This window comes from Rhea pennata, chromosome 4 (genome assembly GCF_028389875.1).
Source record: "Rhea pennata isolate bPtePen1 chromosome 4, bPtePen1.pri, whole genome shotgun sequence".
NCBI lineage: Eukaryota > Metazoa > Chordata > Aves > Rheiformes > Rheidae > Rhea > Rhea pennata.
Genome location: NC_084666.1, coordinates 77,135,918 through 77,151,141, shown reverse-complemented (window position 1 = coordinate 77,151,141; position 15,224 = coordinate 77,135,918). Strand labels below are relative to the sequence as shown.

Below are 15,224 nucleotides of genomic sequence, written 5' to 3'. Positions count from 1 at the left end.
AACATGCCAGGGTGTTGAGCATTGCTGCATCTATCTTGTTGATATTATCACAGCAAATACATGATTTGGAAGAAATTGAAAGGGAAGCAGTTTTGTGGCAATTGCACATGCAATCAAGAATTAATGCGAAGAAGCATGCAACTGCTTGGAAGCAATGCCTGGTCGAAGCAGCACACTAGGATAACCCTTCACCCACTGCCAAAGGTGAAGAGAGAAGAAAAGCAAGCAGCATGTTTTAACTAAGTTTTAGGGTACAGGATAAGGAGTAATACAGTGAACTAAATTAAGACTTCTTCATCAGCTTGCTGCTGTAAATGACCTTGGTCTGGTTTGAAATGCGTTTCAAATCCAGCACGTGGTAAGCATTCATTAATGGAGGTATGAGCCCTTAAAGAACCCAATAGTAGGAATTCAGCAAAGTCTACGAAAGCAGGATATTCCAGGGATAATACTGTGGCAGGTGATTCCATATATGTGTCTTTAAACAGTCCTTCACAGCTTTTTTCCGGTGGAGTCCCTATCCACACACAGGTAACTTCACAGATCCCAAGCCACGCTTTTGCCAGGACCCTCGCAGCTCTGCCCTACTGCAGCCCATGCCTGGGAAAAGCTCCTCTCAAATCAGCGGCAGCCAAGCGCCAGCAGTTTTTAAACCCTTCCCAGAGTTTACTGGCACCTCACCAAACAGGCTGTCCTCAGAGGCAGTTCAGTTCTGCTGCAATTATTTGTTCTGATCATTGCTATAAAAATCGTGGGGGTATTCAGAAATCTGTGAGAAAAAAAAAAAGTAACCATCGTGGATGCATCGCAAACAGAAATACATCTGCTGATTGCACATTGAGTTTCATTTGATACACAGAAGCTGTAAATGGTTGTTTCTGTGTACATTTACTGCAACAATTCATATTTTTACTACTAAGGTTTTTACACAAGGCTGTAGAATTTATTTCCATAGTAGCCCCTGGCCACCAGCTCCATCTTCTGACTAGCAGAGCAAGGGGCTAGATTGTCATCTTCTGAAAAGCTGAAACCTCAACATTTCCCAAAACAAAAACACCTCCCGAGATATGAACGGAGGCGGCACTGCTGTTCTGAATCTGAAACAGTAGCTCAGTGCTTCCGCTGTCATGTGGACAAACTGCATCCAGCAGTAACATGAAAATGAGACTAATTCTTTACGGGGATAATTGCAGTTTTACTCAGCTGTTCCTTGAGAACAGAGAGCACCGGAAATCTGAGGGATGGAAGGTAACTACAGGCTACACGAGAACCCAGAAAAGCCTTGTTACAACCGTGAAGCCCTGGACATGTAGGAAGGAGGAACACCCCAGAGCCTGAGGAGGACAGGAGGAGAGCCCATCTCTCAGAAAGACACATCTTTTTTTGCCCCACATCCAGAATTAGTGATGCAGGAACTGACTTGCAATTACCTCTTTGTCTGGAAGATGAAGAAAAGGGGCCAAGCTGTGGAGCAGAGCTGTGCTGCAAAAGCTGGTGCCCTCCATGCCCCAAGCAGGACAGCTTGGGGTTTGGATGCCCAGAGGAACCGGGTCCTCACACCTCAGTACATCCTTCCTGGCAGGCAGACGGAAGGACAAGTAGAAGCCTAGGAATCATTTCAAGCCCTCTTTACAGATTATTTTCACATTCATGCATGAATCCTTACGCTCTATAGCACAACACAACTTCTGCTAAGTATTCTATTATGGCATTTGCTGTACACTCACTTGAAATTATTTTTCTCTTTTTACATAACAACATCAGACTCAACTATGAGCTGCAATTTGCCGTTTTGAAAGCTTCCTGCTTGTTGTGTTCTCGATGAAATAACACAAGCATGTGACTTGAAAATTATTTCAGGCCTCATGAAAATGGGGAGACAAAATGATATTGCTATACCTTGCAGGACCTGAAAAGCTATCGGTAAAGATTAGACCAAGAGGAACAGACGTGACTGGAAATTTATTTGACGTGAGCGTAGATGAAAAAGTAAAGAAAATGACAAGATGCCATCTGCCCAACCTGTTAGAGCTGCTTTGCAGTGTTAAGGTCTTATAACAGAATGTAAGCAAAATTTAGAAGATACTCTGACTTTAAGGAAAAACATATTGGAAACAATCTGTGAAATTTCAGGAAGGAACAAAGCTGGATAATTTTTTAGACTACATTTATAAAAAAAACTTTCTCTGGGAGTACTGGGCTCAGAGAGCGTAATGAATTCTGCTATCTGAGGGATTTCTGAAATTCCAGCGCTGTTATCCTCAGACACATGAAACGGAGAATGGGACCCAACAGTGAGTGCTTCCTTTAGCCTTTGAGATTAGCACTACTGGAAGAAAAACACATTCTCTTAAAAAAGCCAACTCCCGTTAACACCATTTTTTCTTAAAGGATGCAATGAAGCTCTGTGGATAAGAGGTGAGCTTGCACCAAGGGTTTGAGACAGGTGACACTGCCTGAGGAGAACCTGGAGGAGATGCCTTGGGCTGCTCTTTCCAATCCTGGGCTAGGAGCGCCGTGAGTGCAGTGGGCAGCAACAACAGCAAGGAGGTTACGGTCCAAAGAAATTAGCTGTGGCGGGGCAGCTCTGCCCAGAATGAGGAGACTAGTTATTTGAAGATGGCATCACTTCCTTGGAAAGTGCTCAAAGCTGATCTTTAGGTGCTTTGACTGCCATGACACTAGAAGAAAAAGCTTTCTCCAACATGTCAAAAGTAAGTTACTCTCTTCATTTTCAAGCCCTTCCTGATTCCCAACCTGCACTTTCTCCCATTCGACAGCAACAGGCTATTTCCTACTTCTCAGCAGACAAAGGTGCCATTCCCCACTCGCTGGTACTACCTTTTTCAGAGAGGGCTGGGGTTAGAACTGAGACTGATCTCAACAGGCTCAAGAACAATCTGGAAAATGATAAGCTACAACTTGCTCAGGATAAATGGAAGCTTCTATGTTAAAGCTGAAAAAAAGCCTCTGTACAGATATGGAGCGGGAAGTACCTGTTTTGCTAGCAGTTCTGCCAAAAAGATCTGGGAGGACACAGTCACAAACTGAGCACGAGTCAACGAGATGCTGTTGCAAAAAATCAGCATTTTGGGTGTACAAGCCCTTGTACCATTTGCGGCCCTTCTGCTCAACCCTGGGTAAGATCGCAGCGAAGGTACTTTTTCCAGTTTTGGATTAAAGAAAGAGATGGACTGGACAGAAAGAGTCCAGATAAAGGAACAAGAACTAGATGAGGGCTAAAAATTACCCTTGGTGGAAGGCTTTGTATTTGTTTAGGAAAGGATGCAGGAGAGACTTGACAACAGTCTTCAATTATGGAAAAGCGCTGCAACAAGGAAGGGAACAAACTGTTTCCAGATCTCTTCTCACAGTACATGCCCAAAAGATGAAAAGCGACAGACTTAGATGGTAGCAAGCAAAATATGGGTTTGACAGGAGGAAAATTATCTAACAGTAGGCTCTGAATATCCATTTCTGGAGATCCTGAAAACCTGATTTGACCAATTGTTTAACTTAGAAAAAACATAGATGCACTTTACTGTGTAGACCCTGAAATACACTATTATAGGTAAGGACCATCAAAGAGCAAACTGAAGTTTAGTGTTAACTGGATTATTTTCTTTTAACTTTGTGCAGACTGGTGATTATTTTGATACATCTTACAAAACATCCTCTCACTCTCTTCATCCTTGGACTTCTTGTGGTCTTGTGGAAGACACGGGAAGTCTGGGGCAACAGAGAAGCTCTGCTCAACACCAGCAAATCAAAATTGTTTAACGACCCAGCATTTTTTGCAAGAAGCCAGCATGCCAATGTAGAACAGTAAAACATGTAAAACAGTGGAGAAAAAAAAAGCCGTAAAACTGAGCAATCAAGTCAGGAAGTGCCATAATTAAGGAGTGTCTGAGTAACTTTAATTCCGACCTTTGGACATATGCATAGAGAATTTAATTACGCTATCTCTTATATCTTTCCCCTCTCCTCCAGCACACAGGTTTCTTTTTCATTCTCCATGCTGCGCACAGTCCAAGCTTATCCTATATGTATCTTCCAACCACCACATGAATATCTACTCCGTATGTTCCTCACCAAATTTCTTCTTGCTTTGTTTTTGGAGGATATCAGTACTGATCAGTACCAGATCATCTCACAAACTCCAAAGCCAAATGAACTTATCTTTATCATACCCCTTTGAGGTAGGGAGATATTAGTCACCCCATCTGATCAGTGGGGAACCTAGGCACAGGCAGAATAAAGGCAAAATTATGCAGTCTCCGTTATCAGGAGGGCCTGGGTTGAGATGCTGACAGATTTTTCACGGTACTTGCAATTATACAGCACTTTTCTTCTTGAAAGCGCAGTTTTCAACAGCCATTAACACCGACCACTTCTGCAAGTCAGACCTCAGTGTACCAGCATTGGTGTCCAGGAGAAAAAAAAAATCAGGCTATATATGGGGCGATCATCTGCAAAATGTCTTGTTAACTATGACACAAACCCTTTTGCAAAGCCAGGCACAGAATTTGCTTCTTGAAAGCTGCTTTCACCAGGGGCTATGCTTGCTTTCCCTCTAATCCCCTCGAGCTTTTGCCACACCTTTCCTCTTCTGCAACGAAACAGCTGCCCTACAAATGATGTTCTCCTCCGTTACACAGTCCCAAACAGTTCCTGGGAGCATTAGGCAGGCAGAGCAGCGAGTGGAGCAAGACTCTTGTGAAAAACACACAAAAATCATGCATAAACTGAGATGCTTGAGCAAACTTGGCAGGCAACCAACCCTTGTATGCTCCCCTAAGCTACCACACACAGCCTGTGCGAGCCTCAGTCTCCTCTAGCAAAGTAAACATAAAGTTATTTGAAACTTGCAAAAAGCAACGTGAAAAGCAGTATTCCCATCAGGTGCGCTGACTCGGTCCTAACAGGATTTATGGGCAAGACCAAACGCTTCAGGCCCGCAGGACTGCAGAAACTTGGACTGGTCGACCACTGAGCAGTAGCACGCTACTGCTGGACAGACCCAGAGTGGCAGGAGACCCACGCCTGCTCCCTGCAAGCAGGACTGGGATGCAGGCACTCTGCTCCATTCTGCGGGCAAACACCTTCCAGGACCAACGGCAGCGCGGACGCGGGTCACCATGGCCCCGCAGCTCCCTGGAGCGCCGGTCGTGCCCTTGCTCCCTTGCCCTTCCTCCGCATCAGAGGGAAGCGCTTCGTCCTGCTCCTACTCAGCTGCTTCTGCTCATATTGCACGTTGGACATATCCGATGCAGAAAACGGAAAAGACGACATTTAAAAAATTTAAGATATCAAAAGTTAAGGACCTACTGGAAACAGGAAAAAGATAACTATTTTTTATATATATATATATATATAAATATATATATATATACACACACAAATATACATATATATATACACACATACATATATATACACCTGTGTGTATTTTTATATATAAATATTTCCCTCTCCCCTCTATGCTAATTTGTGTGCTTATATATATAAATTCATAGATGTTGTATCAGCACTGTGCTTGGTGGGGTTGGGCAGAAAGCCTTAGCTGCCTTCAATCAACTGACATGAAGAGTGATCTTTTTCCCAAATTAATCCACCTATGGTAGATTACCGAGATTAAGAAACAGCTAGAGACAAAGTCCTTCTGCCTACAGGACGAATTTGCCCCACATTGATTAAGGACTCAATCTAACTGGCAGTATTTCTAACCAAAAAATTAAAATCCAGGAGCTATTATCCTTCCCTGTTGACTACTAGTAAGTATGTAGGGTAGGTCTGAGATGTCTACAGGACAGAGCGTATTTCTGCAAGGAGTTTAAAGTGGCTACTTTCTAAAGAGTTAGCAATTCCCATTTGCCACTTTACGCATTTAGAGGTAGCCTGTCGAAGACGAAGGGGAATCCAAGTGTCGCTGATGACAGTTTTATTGGAGTGGGGCCCAGGCACCCCAGTGGGGTGGGACTGGGACCTCTGTGTACAACACAGACACAAAATGCATACAACAAGTGGGAAAGGGCCAGAAAAGAAATCCAGTGTATAAAGGGCCAGAATTTAACATAAATAAAAGACCCACGAGGGTTGGGGTTTATGTTCAAAACGATGCCTCAGCATGTGCAAGGAACAAGTCAATTGCATCAATCGCAGAAATGCCAAAATGATACCAAAGTGCTAAAACCAGACATTTTTGGGAAACCAATTTTTAAATCAATGCCATCTAAGACTTTTACTTATGTTAAAAAATATTTTAAATAGAAGTAGTATTTCCCTATGGAAGAACACAATTGAACTGCTCCAAGAATCAGAGGGGAAACCTGCTCCACTGAAATCTGGCTGAACAGCTGCTTTCGGCGTGCTTTTAAGCACCCCAAAGGAAAGCTGCCATACAATTTAGTCGTCTACTGTATTTCAACAGCTGGAATTTTACTGAAAACACACCATTTTGGCTACACTGCTGTTCGTGTTTTGTTCTGCATGCCACTACAGCTAAGTGCAGTTTACGTGCAAACCGTTCAAACCTGTGCCCATCATGGGACAGATTGCTCTCTGGGGAGCTTCTGAATCTGGATTTAATAAATATTGTTGCCTTTATGGTGATGCAGGTGGGGAACCAAACACAGGCACGACAAAATATTCGGAAGAACAATTCTATTACAATGACAGCTGCTAGCACCAAAATGACTTTCCAAAAACTGGTATCAGCCTATTAAAGCTTCTGCATACTTTGAAGAGATGTAGTGGTTAAAGATCTGGCTTTCACTTTTTCAAAATGCCTGAGTCCAGAAGCACCTTGTCCCCCGGCAGGGGCTTTTGTCTGTGATCAGTGCAGAATTCAGCTGTTTTTAGGCAAGACAGTTACTATAAAGAACGTCAGCAGCTAGGATTTCGTAGCGCCGACAGACTAAGGGATAACAAACTACAAGCACGTAGGATGTAGAAGGAAACAAAGCAAGTTCACAAAACCCTAGTTTCACGACTAGAAAGAACAAAATAGTGCAACAGATAAATCTTACGTTTCTCCAGATACTCAAACTTGCTTGTTTTTGTTTTTGCAACTGCAGCTTGAGCAAACAACACTTCATGTGCAAATGCAAAGAAGTTTTAACGACTCCAGACAAAACCAAAGAACAGTGGGGTCAACCAGAGACTGCTACAGATAGCATTAACGATATAAATAACATATAGCTGTCACTGAATAAAGAATATGTCCTGCAGGCATACCTATGGAAAAACAACTGAGAAATAACTTGTGGATACTGCAGCATCCACTTGTATAAGGAGATTGGCTTAAATCTCTTGCCAAAGTGCGCATGCAGCAGGATGAGGGCCGAGGTCCAAGCCTACAGAGGAATTACCGAAGTGTTTCAGGCTCACACCTTCCCTTGGGGGGAAAATCTCAGACAGGATGGGGCGCACGAGCCAGGTCTGAGCTTCCTAATGTCAGACGGCTCCTAATGGAAAATCTTGGGGAACGGCCACATTCTCTTTTTTTCTCCTACATGCACAAAACCTGTGTGTGGAAAAAAAAAAAAGCATATGTGCGAAAATTTGGATGTAAAGCAGCGCAAGATACATTGGACTGTGGCTTTGCACTGCAGTGCAACTGTTCGTGTCACTAGGATTAACTCCAATAATAATACTATTTATTTCAGCAAAGGCTGTTGGATTACAACTTCACTTGTGTTTGCAAATGGGAATATGTTTGTCCAGGTATTGGACATACGCATTATTACATACACATCCCCACAAACTGCTGAATCCTTAACCGTGTTATTGTGATCTTTCCAAGATTTCTGCTGAATTCATCCAGGAAGAAGACTGAAATGGAAGCAGTTTATGATACGTTATGATATGCTAAGTGTAGTCCATATTTTCACTCTTATTTGGATAAATAAGGGAATGGAATAGCATTTTAAATACCACAACAAATAAGTAATTAAAAATAAAGGCCATTTTATTTTTGGAGGAAAAGACATAGAAAATTAAATGGAAGGTATATTTTTCTTTAAGAATTATTGTATAAATTATACGCACATGCGCATGCTACGAACAGCAAAAAGGTATGAATGCAATGGAGCTAAAACCTGCTTATTACTTCATTTTCCAGAAGGTGCAAGATCTCCACATTGAAAGCACACAATGATAAACCCTTTTCTGCTATAAAAATTACTACACTTTTGCATAAAAGGACTGTAAGTCCACTGAGCAGTAGGCTTCCTAACCGCCACCAACTTGCTACCCCATGAGTTTAGGTCACTTGAACAGGCCACGAGAGAAAAATGATGCAATCATCAGACTAAGATGTCCGTAGCAGAAAAAAAGTATGCCGATACTGATTTGGGTAATTGCTTGGTTTTTCCGCTTAAAGGCCAGTTCTGTAACACTAACGGCATGTTTGAGATTTATGAAGTTTGTACCAAAGGTTACAGTTAGGGGATTTTAAGATGTGGCCTGCAGGACATGCAGCTATCAGTGGAGCACAGCTCTTTGTTCAACCGAACAACGCCTCGAAGTACACGATTCTCCTTTGTTTTCAGCTATTTTTTCCCCTTGCACCTTCACTGAAAACCGGATGCAAGCACTCAGAAGCAGAAATCTTAAAAGGGCCACGATAAACACCATGTGAATAGCTCTCAGTGAAATAGCACGTTTATCCAGACTCGTAGTAGAAGGAACTGCCTTTTATGTCCCATTGTTAGACTGTGTTCTTTAGACAAATAGATTATTTCGCTATGAGCTACTACAAGGTACAATACACACACGTAAATATATTAATGCCTATATGTAAATATGAGTTTTTATATACTGAATACACATAAAACATTTATGACAAAGAGCAGATTACCAATACCACCGCAGCTTCTTTCTAGGTAAAGTACACGGCACGCATCACAGAGACATATCTGAAATATGCGCCCGGGCTATGGGTCAGCGTTTGTACCTTTCGCTGCTTGAGAACAAACCTCTCTCCGGCGTGAAAGCACGGCTGGGGCATCGGCAGGGCCCGGGCTGGACCTCTATGCAAGGTATTGTCACTTTTTTTTTTTTTTTTTTTTTTTTTTTGCATTTCGTCAAGCGGGATGGTCTACGCAGTACGCAGTCACCAGTTTGGGGACTTTCCACAGGTGAGCCTCACCGCACCAGTGCGGAAAGCTTTCTGACTCTTCCCGAGCGCTCTCCTGTAATAGCACTCTAATGAGAAAGCAAGCTTATCCTAAATGGGCTGGAGTCAACACCGAGTGTCGCCTTGCGGCGCTGGAGAAGCCCACGGAGTCCCCTGCACCCGGAATAAACTTCCCAGGGCCTGCAAGAGCTTCTACGCCAACAGCAGAGAAAGCCAAGTAGCACAGAGCGACTGTGCTTGGCTTTGCCAAGACCACAGGTAGAAACCATATGCTTAAATCTCAATGTAAACACTCAGGGCCTGATGTACAGAATTCCTGAGGAGCCACAACGACAGCGAAGGCTGTCCAGAGCTGCGGACACTCAGCAGCTCTGAAAAGTCAGAATGAAAACCAGACTCTCGGTGATTTGGTCGGATTTTAATACAGTGCTTGTCCTTCTCTGATGTACGGATGGAATGGGATCAAGCAACGGTAGATCTCTAACAGATGTGTGCATGCAGGAGACGACTTCTTTCTCAGACTACGTTACCGAAGCACCCCCTACTAGACCAGTAGCAGAAATGTGCTCCTATTATTTACACAATATAAAGTGCATTATGATTTAATTATTGAACTGACAGACTTTCTGCCTGGACCATACAATTTTGTAACAGAGGTGAGGGCTTAAATACGAAATTCTCTCATGAGAAAAAGAGGTTCAGACTGGTGCTCTTCACCCTGTCCTCCTAGAATTGTTTTTGGCCGTTCTTTCTAGTGCAAATAAGCTTATGTTTTCTCAAGTTTAAGGGACATGGCAGTTTTAGGGCAGAAAGAATGAAAATTTAAAATGCATTAGGAATTCAGCATTCCTAAGCATTGCACTGGGCCCTTCTGCGCATATGCAGCCTACATTATTGCGGCCGTCAAAAGTTGAAAACGCACTGCCAAAAATAATGAGGAACCCGTTTCCAAATCTAACCATTATAATCTTGCATTGCTACATTTTGAGTTAGTCTGTTTTTATCCTCGAATAACAACATTTGCAAACATCAGTGCTTTACATTTCCGTGGAAACATGTTTGCTTGCAGTTTACCCACTGGTAGTCGGCTATTAACTTGAAGATTTCGATCCAGTTTCAGATACTAAGGTGCAACCCGCTCGGGGAGAGTAAATGCATTAGTTAATCCTACAGAGTACCTGCGGACCAGAATTGAGCCCTACCCAGTAGCCAGCAGATGCTGATTTCCTGGGCTGTATTTACAATAACCTAATGCAATTAGAAGGCCAATTAATGAACACAGGAAAATTTAAAAAATGGTGTAAGCAGATGCTGATCTCAGTTTAACCAAGATGCAGCCAGACTGCATTTAGTTACCCATTAGTCAAAATGGCAAGCGGACAGCAATAACGAAAGCCATTTTGCATCTTTTTTTTTCTTTTTTAATCTGTGAAGAAAGATACCTTTTTAATCACCTTGCATGTAGCAAATATTTTCTTCACTAACTCTAAAGGAACCCATGGAATGCATGATCGCTCACAACATACGCGTAACTCAGGCAAATTCCAACATAGGAGCTTTTACTATTCATCGAGGCAAACATTTAGTTTTGACTGGAAGATGTCAAGGTTGTAAGGGAGGAATGCCACACAGGAATGTGAAAGGGGAAACACAAGTAAAAAGTTTGTACATTCATAGCTCCCGTCAGTTGGAATCTCTGCTAAGTTACTCTTTGCTCCAGGCACTGTGATGGGCAGCAGCAGTCAGCGATACGCTAACTTACGCATCAACGAATCATTCACTAAACTCTTACCAACAATATGATACAAATTCATCTTAACGCTATTTTTGACTTGCTAAAAACACTGGGACCAAAGCCCTAAAAGCCAAAACAAACCAGGACCCACATAACCTCCAGTTGATCCATCACGGTCCACTAGCAGTTCAGGTGGTGGAATGAGGAACCTCTGATACTATTTTAAAAGTACCTGAAAGAACAACCTACGTGTAAACGGATGGTAGTTTTGACACTAAGCCAAATCCTTGTTTGCGGTAACTGCTGTGTGTGGTTTTACATAAAGGGGATATCACCTAAAACAGTGAAATTAACTTTCTTACTTCCTGTCACAACTGTAACATTTTTCTAAAGGTTCTTTGGTGACTTTGGTGCAAGCTTATATTTTTTTTCTTTTTTTTTTTTTTTTGTTAAAACAAATTGACTACTTTCAGAATCCAAACTTAAATGCAGATTACTCTCTTACTTCCCACCTCTGCATCCCCAACCTTTCTTGTTGTGGCTAACAACATAACAGAGAACAGCATTTGGATTTTGCGTGGCCATACAGCGTGCAGGTGGATTCAAACTAAGAGTGAGGAACAGTTTGGTTTCAGGTAAATTTGTTTCTAAACAGATTAGAAAGAACACGTAATGGTTGGATCAGAAGATTGCTGGCCTACATGCACATGAGGCCACTCAGTAAAAAAACAATTCACATGGTTATAAATATTTGATCTGATACAGTAACACATACTTTTTAAGAAAACATCTTAAAAGTAGGCAACACAATACTTAGAGTATCTGGAGCTCAGTCATACTCCCATTGATATCAGAAGAAGAGAACTGGTCCCTCAATAGCCAAGAAAGTCCCTTAAACGATACATATTCATCTTTGGAGAAATGCCAAAGAATTCTGAAAAACCTTCTGCAAGCCTCCTAAACAGGTAATTCTACGCATTTTCCCTCCAGGCAGAGAATTTATATTGCAAGAGGGAACACCTGTAAAACTGATGTTACGGAGACTGATAGTTCTCTGTGGGACTTTGCAGACCTACCAGTAGGCAATTAGGTATCAGCTCGCTTGATCGTAACCTCAGCTTTGACAAGGTGGGAAGGAGGTGATGATAGGACACGGATATTACCTTGTAATAACAACATCTGTAAAATCAACACGATAGAAAACCTGACGCAGCTTTAACCACGGCATTGAAAACGTACTCCAGATAAATATGATCAAGATGCATTTTTATGCGAATCAAACGGTGCACCAAACCCCCCAAAGGTCTTTCTCACAGAAGGAGCAGAAAAATGCCCAGATGCTTTCCTCACACTTTTAACATCATAACTGCATTGATCTCCCATTTGGGAGAGAACCCTAGAATTTCAGTAACAGCAATCATTCCACACCTGCTTCACAGCCGCTTGCTGGAACCCATAACACCCCTACTATAAAAATATCTTTTGAAATTTTGAGAAATGCATTAAAAAAAACCCATCATCCTCGCAAGGGCAGAACACAGAGATGAAGAATGGATTATTATTCATTGCCATTAATTCAGAAGGTTTAGAACTCAAGCACAGCTTAGCATTCCTCGATACTCAGGTTATTTTGGTCAGCATAAAACCGCAAAATTAAATAACAGGTCTCCCATCCTTTACCACCGCATTATAAAGGTCTGACCGGTCATCAAGATTTTACCCATACAGAATATGGTTTCAAACTCAGTAACCAGCAGATACCAATTTCAAAACGTCCACCTCTCCTCATACGTGTATGAGCAGTTAATATGAAGTTGGCAGTTTTAGTAAATACCCTATGGCTAAGCTTCCCAGCCTTTCGACTGAGCACAGACAGAATTCATTTCCAGAAAATCTGTCTTAAGCAGAAACTAATACATTTCAGCATGAGGTTTTCTGTATCGCGTTGAAGTGCAACGCAAGCCTTATCTAGACTATTTAAAGGTCAGAATGTCGATTCTTTTTTTGTGCTGATATGCATACTTCCATAGTCTTCCACGCTCGAAGCAGCTGACTCATACAGACTTGGGAGGTTGGTATTTCATAAGAAATACAGAGATGTTTTGAGTGTGATTTAACATAATAACCAGACTCCTGCAACATTATGTATTGGAGTTATTACTAAATACCCAAAAAGGATTTTTACAAAAAAAAGGGGGGGCAACTTCAAATTACTTTAGATCAGTCAGTCCCTCTCACGAATTTCTGCCTTTTATTTTTTTTTTTCAATTTTGCCAGATGGCCAGTTCAATGCACTCTATTCAAGACCCTCTTGCTCTTCACCACTGTCCCCTCTGACATCCATTCTTTTTTCTTTATGGCTGTTGTAAATCCTCCTCATCTCTTCTTCATACTTGATAAAATTCTCCCCAAACCTTGTCCACGCTTTGTACGGAACAGTGATGGTGTTACGGTATGGCGGCCTCACCTCACTTACCTTCAGAAAAATGCCATACCTGTTGGATCCCACATCAAAGTAGAACCGCTTGTTGTCCACTCGGAAGGAGGTGCCCTCGGGGAGCTCTGGGGGCTCATCGCCTCCACCTCGGCGGTCCTCGATGTCCCCCTCGCCGTACTCTTCGATCAGCTGGACCAAAGCATCCCTGAACTCGATCATCCCTTGTGCCGGGAGGACGATCGTCTGTTCCTGCCCCAAACTGTGGCCAAAGTAGCCGATCATGCCGGGTCCTCGACTCATGGTTTGCCTAATGCGTAAGAAGCGCCCCCGCTGATTCTCCTTCAGATCCAGGTAGTACTTCCTGTTGTCCCGCTCGATGTACTCCGTCTTGAGAACGCTATGCGGGTGCTCCTCAGAGCCCACGGACACCGGAGGTGAAGGCGGAGCGTGCTGCTGCCTCCGTCGCAGGTGCTGCTCTTTGCCATTGCTGTGCTCCTGCCGGTGGCCGTGGCCGCCCTTCAGGCCCAGGTGGGCGTAGTGCTCGATGAAGTCCCCCAGACAGTCCTTCAGCTCAGCAGCCACGGACAAGGAGAGCGTCAGCTTGCTTTTCCTGATGTTGTCTTGCCGGCCTCTTCCGATCCAGACCTCCGCTATCTTCAGGAAGCGGCCTCGGGAGCTCTGTTTCACGTCCAGGTAAAATCGCTTTTTCTGGATGTCCACCCTCTTGGAGGCCAGCTCCTGGATCTCCATGCAGCCCCCCGGGGAGGAGGCCGGGTAGTGGTACTGCTGCTGAGACTGGGAGTAAATGCTCCTGTGCAGGCCTGAGCCTCCCAGGTTCCTTCCTCCTCCTCCTCCTCTCCCTCTTTCCATCTTTACCGATCAGCTGGAAATAACACATAACAGAGACACGGATGAAAACAGCAGCACCGGGGGCCTGCTCGGTGCCTCGGCCGCGGCTCGGCACGGCTCTCCCCACAAAGACGCTGGCATCGCCGCGTCCCCCTCCCCAGCGGGTCCCGTGCGCTGCCAGCGGGCCCCGCTCCCCCGCTCCGCAGCGGCTCCCGCCGCCGACCGCGGCCGCTGCCCCTCGGGTCCCGGAGCAGCGCCGGCTCCGTGTGTCCCCCCCCTCCCCGCCCCGCTCCCAGCCTCAGCGCCGCGGAGCCTGAACAGCCCCGCCGGCGCTTCGGCCTCCTCTCCCGGGCCCCCGGCCCCCCGCGACCCCCGCCTCTGCACCCGCCGCTGCGGTGCGGGGTCAGGTGGGGGGGCTCCCTAGGGCGGTGCGCGACCCACCTGGCTCCCTCCTGGGGGGCTGCCCCCCCCAGCGCTGCCCCCCAACTCCAGTGCCCCCCCTCGCGGTCCTCCCCCCCCCAGCTCGGCAGGGCCTCACCTCACTGCCCCCAACGCTGTCCCACTGCCTCACTGCCCCCCAGCGCTGCACCCCACCGCAACCCCTGCCCCCCCGGCGGTGCCTCACTGCCCCCCAGCGCTGCACCCCACCGCAACCCCTGCCCCCCCGGCGGTGCCTCACTGCCCCCCAGCGCTGCACCCCACCGCAACCCCTGCCCCCCCGGCGGTGCCTCACTGCCCCCCAGCGCTGCACCCCACCGCAACCCCTGCTCCCCCGGCAGTGTCTCACTGCCCCCCAGCGCTGCCCCCCAATGCCCACCTGCACCGCCTCACTGCCCCCCAGCGCTGCCTCACTGCCCTGCCTGCCCCCCAGCGCTGCCCCCCCCGCACCACCCCCACTCGCCCCCCCCAACCTCGGCGCCTCCCGCCTCCCCGGGGCGGTCACTCACCCCACAGCGCCCATCGCCGCTGTTGCCCTTCAGCCGCCGCCGCCGCAGCCGGCAGCCCCGCCGCCCCCCGCCGCGCAGAGCCCCGGGCAGGCGCACCCCGCCGCCGCCCGCTCCGCT

At 45.5% G+C, this 15,224-nt stretch overlaps 1 protein-coding gene across 3 annotated transcripts; it reads right to left on the bottom strand.

Annotated features, from left to right (window-relative positions):
- Positions 1-372: 372 nt before the first annotated feature.
- PURG (purine rich element binding protein G) lies at positions 373-15,174 on the bottom strand. 3 transcript variants are annotated; one of them, XM_062575139.1, is made up of 3 exons: positions 15,108-15,174; positions 13,370-14,194; positions 373-769 (listed from the first exon to the last, which is right to left on the bottom strand). In XM_062575139.1, the coding sequence occupies exons 2-3, from the start codon at positions 14,179-14,181 to the stop codon at positions 667-669; spliced, it is 915 nt and encodes a 304-aa protein (XP_062431123.1). In that variant the 5' UTR covers positions 14,182-14,194; positions 15,108-15,174; the 3' UTR covers positions 373-666. The 3 variants fall into 3 exon arrangements, with proteins under 3 accessions (XP_062431123.1, XP_062431124.1, XP_062431122.1); XM_062575140.1 differs by lacking the exon at positions 373-769 and adding an exon at positions 5,208-5,238; XM_062575138.1 differs by lacking the exon at positions 373-769 and having other exon boundaries at positions 11,918-14,194.
- Between the last annotated feature and the right edge of the window lie 50 nt (positions 15,175-15,224).